Source organism: Marmota flaviventris, chromosome 18, assembly GCF_047511675.1.
Source record: "Marmota flaviventris isolate mMarFla1 chromosome 18, mMarFla1.hap1, whole genome shotgun sequence".
In the NCBI taxonomy this organism is placed as follows: Eukaryota; Metazoa; Chordata; class Mammalia; order Rodentia; family Sciuridae; genus Marmota; species Marmota flaviventris.
The window spans coordinates 59,287,283-59,301,806 of record NC_092515.1 but is presented as its reverse complement, the minus strand read 5'-3'; the positions used below and the strand labels follow the sequence as shown (position 1 = coordinate 59,301,806).

At 47.7% G+C, this 14,524-nt stretch overlaps 1 protein-coding gene across 1 annotated transcript in view; it reads right to left on the bottom strand.

Moving 5' to 3' along the window:
- Positions 1-5,205: 5,205 nt before the first annotated feature.
- Positions 5,206-14,524, bottom strand: part of Cdh13 (cadherin 13) — an 873,075-nt gene continuing 863,756 nt past the window's right edge. Inside the window, exons 12-14 of the mRNA XM_027933116.2 lie at positions 13,055-13,288; positions 10,424-10,642; positions 5,206-6,322 (exon numbers count right to left, since the gene is read on the bottom strand). Of these exons, the coding sequence (XP_027788917.2) occupies positions 6,315-6,322; positions 10,424-10,642; positions 13,055-13,288 (461 nt within the window). The 3' untranslated portion in view covers positions 5,206-6,314. The remainder of the gene's footprint in view (positions 6,323-10,423; positions 10,643-13,054; positions 13,289-14,524) is intronic.

Genomic DNA, 14,524 nt, shown 5'->3' with positions numbered 1-14,524 from the left:
AGATTTACTTTGGAAGCACCATCATCCCAGTGCCATCCTCTTGGCTGGGATACCCGTGAGAACCAGGCTTGGCTGGATTCTGCTGAGTGCACCTGCTGCACTGCACAAAGGCGAGGGGGGGCCTTGGCCTCCCCGGCTGTCTACAGAAGGCCCGAGAACTCGTTTTCCTGAGGAAGCGCGTTGCTCAATGGTGTCCTGATCTTGTAGATTGCTGTGCTGGTGGTTTGGAGTGTTGGTTTATACTGCTTATGTTCATTTGAGGCAATTTTCTAAATTAGTGTCTCCATGACTGGCTGCCAAGAAATCGTTTCGTATTTATTTACCCAAACTAGCAGTCTCCTGGAGACAGACTACCAGGAGGAAGACAGCCATTGGCACAAGTTCGCTTTTCTTCTCTTCTGCTTGGCCTGCTGGTCCAGGTTTATTTAGTCATTGCCACTTTCACGTGTGGTGTGTGATGGCACCAGCTCATCATTTTGTTCCTAGTGGCATATGTGGTGGTGCTGTCATAGGGTCAGCCCACCATTCAGCAGGTATGACTCCTGGCACATGAGAATTTTAACTGTGAGCATCAGAGTCTTCATCTGTAGAATGGGGACAGTGTCTATTTTATGTTGCATGAATTGTGTGATTACATGTACACGTATGTATATGTACATTACATATAAATTATATACTCGATGTGTAGTGTAATATGTACATACAAATATAAATACATGAAGTGTCTATTCCATAGGAGGCATTTATTCAATGAACACTTAGCTGGGTGTGATGGTGCCTGCTGAAATCCCAGAGACTTGGGAAGCTGAGGCAGGAGGATTGCAAGTTTGAAGCCAGCCTCAGCAACTTAGCAAGGCCCTAAGCAACTTAGTGAGAGACCCTGTCTCAAAAAACTACAAAATAAAAAGGGCTGGGAATGTGGCTCAGTGGTAAGCGTCCCTGGGTTAAATCCCCAGATCCCAAAACTAAACAAACCAACCAAAGTTAAGTATGAACGCTTTCCTCTTCTCTTTCTTGTTGGGTATCTCTCCACGCTTCTTGCTGTCTATCTAGCTGCCATCTGTCTGTTTTTCCACATGAGAAGGACTTGCCTAATATGAAGGAAGAATTGCTGATTCTTAAGCTGACAGCACTTGACTTTGTCACAGTCCCTAAACGCTACAGGTTAACTCAAGCACTGCTAGAAGCTGTGTTCTTTTGCTTGGTCACTGTATTTGGACCTCACAGTGTTGAAGCTTGTCTAGGCCATGCACATGGGATGGAATTCCCCATAACCATGACTTGAATGTTTCACAAACAAGCAACAAATTCATTTGCAACTACGCAATAGAGCAACTGCCCATTTATAGCTCATAAACTGTCAAGTTCAGCAACCAGGGCTTGAAAGATTGGCACCTGCGATCAAGTTGAATATTTGAAGAAGATAAATTATTATCCCTTTTGGGTATTTATGAACAAGTGCATTTAAAAATCTCTGAAAATTTTGATTTCAGGAGGGATAAGTAATGTTTTTCCATCAACAGCACCGACATGTGCTTGACAACAGGTTTTGTTCTGTAGCCTCGCCTTTGACCCTCAGTAATCCCACTGCTGCGTGTTAGCCATGCAGAACGACTTTATTCTTACTCCGGGGCTGTGTCTCACCATCACCCCGCCCTGAGCAGGTCTAGCCAAATGGACCAAAGGCGTGGTTAGCTCAGCAACCCTCCTATAAGGGAGGTGACCATAAGACAGAAGGAGGCTTTTCTGCTTACTCAATTTGGCGAGTTATTTCTGTTTATAGGTTTATTCTTAATTTATAGAATTCAAGTTCATATCTGAAATCGTCATTCTCATGCCCCATCCCACCGTTTTACTCTGTCTCTAAATCTGGTACGTGCATGTGTAGAACACAGTCACAGCTGGAGAATTTTCTTAGTAGCAGACTAGCGCATCAGCCCTGGGAACTCCAGGAAGGGTGACAGGTGCTGGGGACTGAACCCAGGGGCTTTTGCATGTGGGGCAAGCACTCTACCAGCTGAGCTGTATCCCCAGCCAGCAACAGGTTTGAGATAGTGAAAGAATTGCTAATTACTTCACACGAACAATTAGGAAAACGATTAGGAAAGCATTTCTCATTCAATTCAGAGAGGTATCAAAGGTCAGTGAAGAAGAGAAGAGAGGGTAGGTGGTCTGTGTGAAAGGTGCAGCCCCCTCACTGGGTGATTTGGTCACCAACAGAAGCAGTGGCCGGGTTTGTCTCTTGGCCACCTTTCCAGTTGGTGTGGTTGATCTGTCCACTCATGCCGAAGGCAAATGTACCTGGACAGACGACTGGGCTACATTTTATAAAACCAGAAACTGCCTGGAGACCCTGTTGAAAATGTCTTACTTGAATTGTGCCTGTAACCAAGCACAGTCGGGACTCTTGGAAATCCCACGCCACCTTCTTGCTCAGGTTCCCCTGCCTCCGTAGGTTGGAAGTGGATGGGCACTTGGGGAACGTGAATTTACTTTTGGCTAATCAAGGTACTGAATTAATCTGGCAGAAGCTTCTTCATACTTGCTATCCAGCCATGGAAAGGAAGGGGCAGGGATACTCAAGAAGTTATGATATCTTGCATAGAAAATTTTTCTAAGGTTCCAATATTAACTTAGAATATTGTTAACAGTTTTTCAAGAACATTATCAGATTAGAAAGCACCAGGCATTTCATGGTAGAGAGCCTTGGTAAGAGGTGCCTGGTAGGAGGAAGCTGGCTGGACAGAGAGCCCCTGCAGCTCAGGCTGCAGACTGTTCCTGGTCTGCGCCAGGCCTTCAGTCTGGTTTTGAGGCTGAGTTAGGAGTGGCACTGTATGTGGCGGGAAGAGCAGGAGTCCCGGAGCCAGGGGCCTGGGTTTTGGTTCTGGCAACTGCTTGCCTTCACAAGCATTTGGCTGCTTGGAGTCTCCTCTTCCTTCTCGTCTAATCGGGGAGGTGACTGTTGTTCCGGAGTGTGGCTGTTGTGTGGCTGAGCTGACCTACACAGGAAGAGCTTTGTGTGGAGAGGCCTCGGAACAGGCAGCCAACAGGGAAACCGTCATTACTGCCAATCACCTCTTGTTCCCTGTCCACACAGCCCAGAAGCGTAGACTGCTTTTCTCTCCATCATCTGGACAGCTTGATTGTGGGTGGGACCACACTGAGCCCAGCGTCCAACGCAGACTTATTAACAGTATTTGACTTGTCACATCCCAAATTCAGGATCCAATTTATCTGTTTTGGCTGAAAAACAATTTCATCTACTCTGTAACTTTGATGATCAATGATTATTCCATCCATCAGACTGTGTAAAAGGACATTTTGAAAGTCCGAGATGAGCTATCATAATTCCTACAATGTTCTTTAAGAGTCAAAGCCTTATTTGATACCTACCATGAAAATTAACTGGATTTATTTTGCTGTGATGTTCAGATTAGCTGGCATTGGCCGAGGGGTGCAGCAGGTGTATCTGCCTGAAGTGACGCTCATTTGGAGAACTTGCAGCCCTGGAAGTGACTCTGATCAAAATTAGACAACGCTTGCATATTCTTATTGAAATAAATGATCTGTTATAATTAATTTGTCATGTAAAATGGAAGGAAAATGTAATTTTGGGTCAGCTAGGGGGGTTGATGTGCTCGTAAAAAGAAGCAAAGTGTGGCCATGGCTCATGGAAATTAAATCCCCAGTCTTGGGCTCAGTAACTGGGAAAGTAGTTTCTTGCTCTTACTAGACTTCTTAGAAAGTAATGTGGACATAGAGAAATGCTAGGGGACAGTAAAATCCCATTTCAGCTCTACTTGTGCATTTGGTAACAATATAACACGTCCTAGCATGTTGAGACCTCCTGCGATCCCAGACACACTCCACTTAGGCTTCTGAGATCCACCTGTTTTTCTCTTCTTTGGGAAGGATTAGGAAGAGCAATGCTATGGAAATATCTCCATCCTGATAAGGAAGAGTTGAGGTGAGTTCTACCTGTCCATGAGGAAAGGGGCCCACAAGCTGTTCTCCACTCCAAGCTAAGTGGTGTCGCCTCTGTGGCCTTCACAAGGACTGGAGGTCTTGGCTTGGGAGAGAAGCAAGAGCCTTACCCTTTGTTTCCTTCTGTATTTCCCCCTGGAGATGGCTCAAGGTCAGCTGGTGGGTGAGCTTTCTGATTGTCAGGTGGGAGGTGGGTCAGGCTGTCTACCACCTGGCTGTGGCTGGGTCCTCCTTGGGTCGTTCAAGGGTGAACATTCTCCCCTGGCCCAGCAGCAGGAGGGCAGTGAGGTGCACCGGGAGGCAGATGGTTGTGCCCTCTAAAGCCCAAGGGGGAAAACTTATAAGATGTGCATGTGCAGACTTAGAGTCCCTGCCCTGCGTGGTGTCTTGCACTGGTGGATAATGGTCATGTCATGTTGAAGGTGTGATGTCCCCTGATTAAACACTGGGACTTATTCAAGAGAAGATCCCCATGTCTTGGGACTATGGACACATCACTGACTGCTAAATATGGTCATCAACCTGAGAACAGTGCCCTTGTCTGTGAGTTGCCACCAACTTTTCAGTCATGGTGACGTGAGTAAGGTGCCCAAGACCAGCGGTGAGCTGGTGCTTCTGGCTTCCCAGACCCACCCCCCCCCCAACAGGGAGTGCAGAGGCCCCGGTGCTCAAAACTGTGAACTTCACCAAGACAAGACCTGGTATCAGTGATATTAGACACACATAAAATCAGAGAAAAGCTACTGCCCAGCAGTTTTAACCACCAATACCCATTTATTTTAATGGAAAAAAAAATCTCTGCATTCTATATGTTCCAAAAAGATTTACTATTGAAACAAATACAATATATGGAACTCTATCTGCATAATTTCACTACAACAAAGACAACATGTGACTTCTACTTCCTACAAAAGGCTAACTGAAAAGCACAGGGCAAACATAGATTGCATAAGAAAGCATGGGTGTGCATGTGTGTGTGTGGTTAAAACCTTTAGTAAGCAACCGCATTAAAATATGCTAAGACACTTACCTTACCCTAGCTCGTGGCAAGCTCTAATAAAAAGCCACAGGCTGTCACTAGTTTTATTTGATAGAAAAATTTGGTGTGAGCTCAGATGGTTCGTTTACAGTTTATCAACAAGAAGATGATCTTAGTACAAGCACTAACTTTCCTCTTACTTTTACATGCTCACAGAATAAAAATCAATTACTTCTCATACATAATGAACGTCTTTTATTTTCAGGTTTGCAAACAACGGTAGTCAATTCACACAAAAGGGTACTTTTAAAACTACCTGTATTTACTCTATTTTATGCCTGTATACATGAAACGAACGGTGTTTATGTGCATAAATGTCTATACATGTGGGCATATATGTGTATACAAGATGGTACCTGTTGGCCTCTTGGTATGCACGTCTCACCTCTGTGATGGCATTTGCAATCGTGCACATAGCACAGAGGGGAGGTTCTCCACCATGATCCTAGTCGCCACAAGAGCCAGCGGGACTGTGGGTTCAGGCTGCACACCAATGCACATTGGTGTCCGTGAAGGAGTGTGGCAGCCCCTCCTTGGCACGGGATGGCACGGTTTCCTGCTCTGCCCTCACCGCCATGGCTCAGGATCACGGCATTTGGTGGCAGTGGGAGTTGGTGGCGGTCCTCACACTAATGAGAAAGGACTTCCTTCTCTGCCCTGCCTCTCTAGGGACCTGCCCGCTGGTCATTCAGCATTCAGCCTTCAAACCGAGTGGGCTGGTGGGGATGTGGCTTCAGGACAGAGGTGACTGCTCGGCGGCCTGTACTTGTGCCAAGGTTTTTACTGAGGCCTTGGAGGTTTAGCTGTCTCAGCTTCTGCCCCCTCTGTTTAACCTTTCAAGGAAGAATGGCATATCAAAACTAGGCTTCTCCTGTATAGTCTCTCTCTATAAATACCGTGTATATACACAGACAGATACGCATACATATACAGATACGCACCCACAGACACAGCTGGATGTGAGGAGCAGGGGCTAGCAACGTGTCAACACATCAGAAAAAGTAGTCATTGTTCCTGCTCCCAAAGGTCAAGTTCTATGTCATGATCTATAAACACTCAGGGAAAATTCAGAGGATCCATTAATTAAAGGAGGAAGGAAGATGCTGTCAAAATGGTGAAGTACAGACTAAGTGAAATCGCAAAGAAAATGGAAACCTGGAACAATTGAGGCCTAGTTGTGAAGTTCAATAGCTGTAAACGGCAATCTTCAGATTTGGATAGGTTTTTTTTTTTTTTTCTTTTTCCTGTTGCTATGGAAACTTGGGAGTCAAGCTTCAGATGTCAGGAGTTCTCACAGACCTGAATGGAAAAGGCTCAGAGTTAGGTCGCGGATATCACAACTTAATTCAAAACATTTTAGCTAAACACTGGATAAGTGATTGACAAGCTGTAACAAACACCGCACCACCTTGGGGAATTTATTTTTTCTCTCTAGCATGACATTTGAAGAGAGAATAATGGTGCTGCTGGTTTATGTGTTAAGAAGCTGGACTTGGGGCTGGGGGTGCAGCTTAGAGGCAGAACTTATGCTTAGCACGCATGAGGCCCTGGGTTCCATCCCCAGCACGCGCGCGCATACACACACACACACACACACACACACTGAATTTCTTTGAAAACGTTAATGATGACTTCAGATGCCAAATCCCTCCTCTGAGGCCAACAGTCGCAATTAGCCTTGCTACCAATGAGCCTAGTCATGCACATTAGCACAGCGGTGCTAAATGCTGAGCAAGGGGACCTGCAGCTAAGATACTGATGATTGTCCCATATATATATATTTGGTCACAGAATGTTATGCTTGTTTTTTATTACTGTGGTAACATATGGCCACAAATGTTGTGGCTTAAGTCAACACAGATATATTTGACAGTTCTGGAGGTCATGAGTCCAAGATGAGTCTTACAGAGGGAACTCAGTGTTAGCAGGGCTGGTTCTGTCTGCCTGCTGGCCTTTCCCAGCCTCTTCAGATGTCCGCATCCCCATCCTTCAAAGCCTACAGCGTAGCATCTTCTCTAATTCTGCCTCTGTTTTCACCATCACGCGGCTTATATAACCAATATTTCCTTGTCCCTCTTGTGAGGACTTTGTGATGATATTGGCTCACCTGGCTAACTCAAGGCCACCACCCATCTTACCACCCTTGGCTTAATAACCTGCAAAGTCTCTTTTACCAGGTAGGATGCCATGTTTCCTGGATCCAGGGGTCAGAAAGAGGACATCTTTGAAAGCCATTATCAACCAACTACAGGTATGCAGCACTGTGCTCCCAGGGGACAAGAGGCACCGTGTAGCAGAGTTGTGGGCTATGAGAGCATGTCACTCAATGGAAAAGGTCACAGAGGGTGACCTGCACGTAGGGTGTGTATAGCAGCCCAGTAGCCCAGTTCCTGCTCCTGGCCACTTCTTCAGGTCCCCTGAGAGGACGGGCCCAGTGATGGAGACTGTTGCTCTCCCCAGCTCAGCTGTCAGCCGGGAGGCGCTCCTTGAGGATGCCCAGATCCAGCTGAGGTGAAGCATTTCCTTCTGCCTCATTCCCTGCAAGCACTTCCAAGCCCAAGCAGCTCCCGCAGAGCTGAGCACTGGATTCCAGCCAGGAGCGGGGTTTCTCTAAGCAGTGGAAACCATCCTGTCTCCAGTGCCAGTCGTCAGAGCCCTCCACGCCGGGCTTCTGTTACAGAGAGTCCTGTGCCATCAGGAGAGTGAGAGGAGGGGACCTGTCAGACTGTGGGTGGCATGCACGAGCGCACCAGCCTCTGTCAGCTACCTGCAATCCGTCGTCCTGCCTCTGCCCACAAGGGCCCCCTGAAGATGGCCTCCATTCTGCTCACAATTTCTAGGTTTTGATGTGGCACTTAGATTTGCCACAAGGGATGGGTCTCATTTGCAGCTAAATTGCAAGACAGTTGTGAAATATGGAGCATTTTTGAAGGAGCAAAAGGAGGAACATCCTTCAGAGGTTCTGTAGTTGGACACTCAGTCCTTTTTCTTTTCTAAATGGTCACAAGCTGTTTGACTGTTCAAGGCTGGGCTGCCTCCCAAATCTCACTGTTTCTAGAGACCCTGGGAGGCAGGCTTCTGGTGACCTTGGGGTGGATGCCTCTGGCGCTGAGGTGTCCTGTGCGCTGCAGATGCTCAGCAGCGCCCTGGCCTCTGTCCACTAGGTGCCGCTAGCAGCATCTTCCCAGATATCACGATGAGAACTGTTTCTAGACATTTCCAACTGTCCCTTAGGGGGCAAATTGGTTAAAAATTAAAACAAATTTTGGACTGAATAAAATCCACTAAATTAGTCTCCAGCCCTTTGTTTTCAAATTAGAGTCTCCAATCCCCGTCTTAAGTCAATTTAGACCATAATGTAAATGATCCTACCTCCTAGCCGTGCTGAGATGATTACACGAGGTAATCTATGTAAAGCTCTTGCTTGCATGTGCGTGGCACCTAGAAATCCCTCAAGGGTCACCTATCATTGTCCATGCAGTCAGATCACTTGAAGGGACCATGGCTGCTCTACAAAGCATGACCTGGGGCCACCTGCAGGCAGAGGATGGCCCGTTCTACTCATGTTCCGAGTCTCTTCGGGCTCTGCTTCTGCCTGCAACATGCTTCACAATAAAAAGGAACAGAATAGTGATGCACCCTGGGAAATTCTAGAACAGGCAAAATTATCATTAGAGACAGCAGATCAGTGAGGGCCTGGCGGTGGGAAAGGATCAATAGCAAAGGGAACTCTCTCGATTGGGGTGTGGCTCGTGATTGAGGATGGTCAACACAATTCATCAAACTGTACCCTTAAACCAGGTGGATTTTATCGTATGCAAATAATGCATTAGTTAAAAAAAAAAAACAAATGAGAAATTTCAGGGGAGTAAAATGAGCTGTCTTTGGCTCTCCACCAGCCCACACCCCACTACAGAGACATTGGATTTTGGTACTTGTTAAAACGGTTCACTGATCTCCTTTTCTATTCTTGCTATTTCTGATTAATAAGGCAAAAGCAATGGTCAGAAAGGTTTCTGGACGAGTCTCTTAAGACTGCCCGTGTCAGCCCACACCGAGCTGTGCTGGAAACTACAGACGCAGCCTCGCCACAAGCTGTCTGCTACTCCGGGTGGGCGCTGAGGGAAGAATCAACTCCCCAGTGTTATCAGTATATAATTTATACAACAAAATTCACAGTAACAATAATCTCATTTCCTTTTTTTTTTACCCTCAATGTTATTAGTTTTATTTCCTTTATTTTTAGAAGTCAAAGAAGGACCTACAGCTCCTTCTGTTCACCTCTCAGTTGCAATAAAGCCAGCTACAACATCATACTGAATGCACGTGCTTTCTCATCTATCTCCAAGGAGTAGGTGGTCTAATGGTGACTGCTGGCTCCGTAGCTCACTAGCCCAGGGACCTTTCCAGGCTAACGGGGATCAAATCACCCAATCAATGAAGGAGATAGAGAAGAAAGTCTCCTGGATAATGCTAGTCTACTGGGATCTGAATCTTTTCTGAGGGGAGGAGAGAACCCCACTTCTTCCTCCCACGCTGTGTGACAGGTGTGGTCTGTGCCCATGACCTCAGGCCCCTTATGGAGGATGCCTTACAGCAGGCAGTGGCTGCTGGCGCCCTTTCTATAAAGGTCTGATAGTAAGTGTTCTTGGCTTTGTAGGCCACACAGCCTCTTGCACAAGACTTCATTTCTGCTGCTGTAGTGGAAAGCAGACGTCCCAGGATGGGCAAGGCTGTGTTCCAATAAAACTTTATTTATAAAAACGGGCACGTGTGCTGCAGTCAGCATGCATAGCTATTGTGAAAAACTGTGAAGGCTGAAACGGTGCTAATTAATGTTCCACAAGCAGCAAAGAGTTGGCCAGGATTTGCTCACATTGTGCTCACATGTGTACTACCCAGCATGATTCATTTGTTTAAAGTAGTATTTCATTATATCATATTCATTACTACCGATCAGCGGGAAAACATGTGAATGATACATTTATCTTTCCTTATACCAACCTCCCCCACCCGGCTTCGGAGGACTGTTCTTAGAAAGGCGCCGCGTCTGCCTTAACCTTGTAAGGGATCGTCCTGCACAACACAGAGACAGGCCCCTGGTGGGCCAGTCACCCATCTGGGCGCATTTTCATTAGCTCCAGCTGAGTGGCATCTGCAGGAAGCTTTGCTTGTCACCTGGGTTGCAGGCCTTTACACATTAGCTGGAGCACTTTTACTTGGAAGATTTTCTATCCTATGGACAGAAACCAAAGAGGAATGCTTCTTCTGGGATGAGTTTTCTTGGAAAGATACACGACAACAGAAAACAGCAAAATCAGAAGGGAAAACAAATGGGCTGTGAGTGTGGGGACGTCCCTGTCCACAGGGGCGCATGCACAGGGGTGGGGGCCGACTCACAAGCTAGACTGAAGAGCCAGAGGAGCAGGACGGGGCTGAGGCTCCAGCGCAGGGCCCCCGCCGCGTTGCAGTCCACTTTGGAATTCTTACAGGAACACACTTGTACCCTGAGATCTGTGATGTCCGTCATGGGCGGCTTCCCTGAATCTGTCACCATGATGGGCAGGTTGTAGTTCGCCTTGTTCAGATTCTGAAGCAGGCTGACCAGGGCGTGCGTGTCTGTGAAGACAAGGAGCCCCCAGGGGAGAGGTGAGGCTTCTTCCGGTGGAGACCGAGGTTTGGGCGACTGAAACCCCACACGACAGGCCTGCGCTTAGAAGCCCTGCCACGGGGGCACCCACATTGAAACCCAGGAACGTCAAGTAAAAATACAAATCCAGTTCCTCGGTGGCAGAAGCCGCATGTCAAATGCCCTGTGGCCATCGGTGGCTGGGGGCTCCTCTGTGGGACAGTGCCAGGAGGGACACTCCTGTTCCTACAGGGTGGACGCTTCAGAGCTGTTAGACCAGTTTTGAGAGGGCTGCTGTCTGAAATGATCACGTACCAAGAACTCCTCTGGACATTTACTCCTCCTATCCAGCCATCGTGACCAAGACCGCCCTCCGCACTGGGAAGGCTCGTGTGAAAACTCGCCACTCCAGATCCGAGCAGGCGCCAGGTGCTGGCATGGAGACGGGCTCTGCAGCTGGGCTTCGTCTATCCTTAGCCATAGCCCTGGGTGTGGGTGAGGACAACACGCGGGGACGGGATCTTTGGGCTTCCTCTCCACTCTCCTAATCTCAGGAGTGAGGGAGGACCTGCTCTGACCACTGGGCTGCACTCAGGAGCAGGCCCCATCTGTCCTGTCCCTGGGGTTTGGGGCTCTTCTCCTTTTAGTCACTCAGAGGACTATAATATTTTCCCAAATGGCTCCTTTCTGGTGCTAAATATTCAGAAAACAACCCGGGGAAAACAAGATCAGCTGTAGAAGGCTTTCATCTCTTAAATCACTCGGGAGGGCAAGAGAGGGATAATATGAACCAAGGATGACCATCCTCAGCGGGAGGACGGCCACCCTGTGGAATGGCAGAGTGATGTGGGGGATGTCGGGAAGAGACTCTTGGATGGGAAAATTCCAGTCGGAAAGAACTGGTGATGGTCGCAAAATCAGCTACAGCTACAGAAACGAGCAAGGAAAGCCCAAGCCCTCCAACAAGAGGAGGGCTGTTTTAATTAAAAATAATCAGTGGAACAGAATTCATTCTTTAAAAAGCAATAAAATAGACTGACAGGCAAATAGAATCAATAGCATGAGAGAGGCTCTAATAACATGAGCTATGAGCAAGGGCTATCACCACGTAGGAGGCTCTGTGATAGAAGAGTCTGCTCACAGTCGTACGATACGTTTGTACATAATGAGATGGGCCGTTCCCTGCCCCTAAAAATGCTACCGCTGATGTGAAATGCGAATCCTGACCAGGTCAAGAGCAGGACGAGTTCATCACTGAGGCACAGTGGACAGAGGGTTTATCTGATGTGCTCCTATGTGGGATTTTTTTTCTTCTTTTTCTTTTCTAGAAGGTGAACTTGGTTCACATTTATTGAGGAAAGTGGGTGAGGCCCTGGAAAAGGGCCCCTTCGTAATTAATAAGGCAGATGATAAACGCTGGGTCAAATGTGGGAAGACTGGGAGAAAGAGCCCTGTAAGTTTCACGAATGAGAGAAGGGGACCTGGGAGAAGGTCCTGGGTGACGATGGCAACCAAGGTGATCCCCATGATACCCCCCAGCTGGGGAGTCTGCAGCATAAAGCTAGAGTGAGGCTGAAGACCGCGTAGCTTCTTGGTCCAGTACCTTCTGTTCTGAGTCCCTTATGCAGGCTGGAGCTCCCTGGAGCATCTCTCCAAAGTGCTGGGGAAAGTTCACAGTTCTCTTTCTCTGGATGGGAGACTCTGAGCCCAGAGACAGGTGGGGAGAAGCAGGGGGCCCTGGCTTTTGAAGGCTCAAGACTGGGGTGGCTGGCCAGCATTCTGTGCAAGGCAGCCACATGGAAGACCATGTGGAGTTCAATTAACACCAAGAGGAGAGAGGGAGAGCCCAGAGCCACCGTCTTACGACTGGCCACTTGGGCAGGATGGGTGGCAGAGACTACAGTTGGTACGGGAATGCTGGGGACAGACTGCACAACAGAGGGCGGGAAGCAGAAGAGGAAACTTCCATGTTTGCAGTTATAAGAAACTGATCTTCAATGGACTGGACTCAATTGCTGGTAGGAAAACTGTCCAGCTGGGTGCAGTGGCACATGCCTGTCATCCCAGGGACTCAGGAGGCTGGGGCAGGAGGATGGCAAGGATGAGGCCAGCCTCAGCAACTTAGAGAGACCCTGTCTCAAATTAAAAAATAAAAAGAGGGCTGGGGTGCAGCTCAGTGGTTGAGAACCCCTGGGTTCAATCTCCAGTACGAAAATAAATAAATAAACAAACAAACAAATAAATAAATAAATGCATGCCAAAGGAAACCGTCAGCATTCTACAATGCATGAGTAACTTTAACCCTGAGAACCCAGAGAGTAGGGGAGGAAGAGCATTTTGGAAAGAGAAGCAGAGAATCGAAGTTCAGACCTGGAGGTGGGTGCAAGGTTCCAGCCACTTACTGTTGATCTTGGAGATCTTCCAGACTCGGTCAGGGACGGTCGGCTTGTGGATCTCAAACTTGAAAGGATCTGTGTTTGGGTGAAGGTCCTTGTCTGTCGCTCCCAAAATGACCACACTGAGGTTCTTGGCATCATCGCAGACCTCGGCCACCGTGGGGTAGATGAAGGGAGCATTGTCGTTCACGTCTTCCAGGGTTATCAGCAGGGTCCCGGTGCCCGTGGCCGGAGGGTTGCCTGTGGGAGGGGCAAGGCATTAGTGGGCAACTGGTGAACCGGAGGGTGACCACACGGTACTTCTGCAGTGCGTACTTACTGCATTTCGCGTCCACAATTATCAGCAGTCTCAGGCAGGACCAACCACAATAGATTGCATTTTTGGTATAAAGTTTAGTGGTTTACAAAGATTTTTTTTTTTAAATCATATCTGAGACTGTTGATTAAGATTCTTCCAGCTAAATCCTTTGCATTTGGAAGGCTGAGTTTCTGACCCAAAAGTCATTTAACACACGAGAGGCACTGGAAGATTAAAGACAACCAGGGTCATGTTCCTTGCTTCTCAAGTTAAGCCTTTCGTCTGGGAAGCCTGGTGCTGGCCACGTGGTGCAGTAGGAAGGCTAGAAATGCAGGGACAGGAACCGAGGGTTCTTCGGAGTGGCTGGACCCAACTAGAGAGTTAACAGCCGAAGCACGGGCCTTCCCTCTTGGGAGGAAAAGGGCCTTAGGTGGCTGGGGCAGCCAAACCTCAGGTCAGGACAGATTTGGAAGGTAGGGTAGTCATGAGAAATAAATCCTCCTGCTGGCCACTGTGCAGTGGAAGCAATCATAATACAACCTCTGGACCTTACATTTAGAGCCTTTTCTCCTTCAATGTTTCAGTTATTTCCTGAACTGTTTTTTCTTTTAGGGTCCGTTATTTCAAGACGCCCTTATAATCACCCATCTTTCACTTGAAGGAAGGGTATTGAATGTCAGTAAGACTCAGCCTGACTCTGAGTCCACCTGTGCATTAGAAGTCTGCTCTCAGGAAAAACCATTCATTAGTGGTTTCTGATTTTAACTCAGCAAAACTAGAGCCAAATTTGGAGGACACAGATTTTAAGTGTGAACACTGGGCTTGTTCCCATAAGGACCTGATGCACCCCTGAAATTAGAGTAGTCTCCCCACAGCCCTGACTTTTCAACTCTCGATGGTGTGGGAGCAGGCCTGCCTGTCCTTCTGTTTGTCACCTCAATAGATCACACGAGCTACTCGGCACTCTGTCATAAAGTCAGCTCTGTATTTAAATGATTCGACCCCACCGTACGCAGGGTCGTGTTCTGAGCAGCCGGCTGTGCTGCGGTGTCCGGTGGGTGAGTAAATGTGTGCTTTCGGCTTATGACAATTTCCAGCTTTCGATGGCTTTATCGGGATGTAACCCATCCTAGATTGAGGAGCCTCTGTGACTTTACACAGGGGAACTAGATGGGATT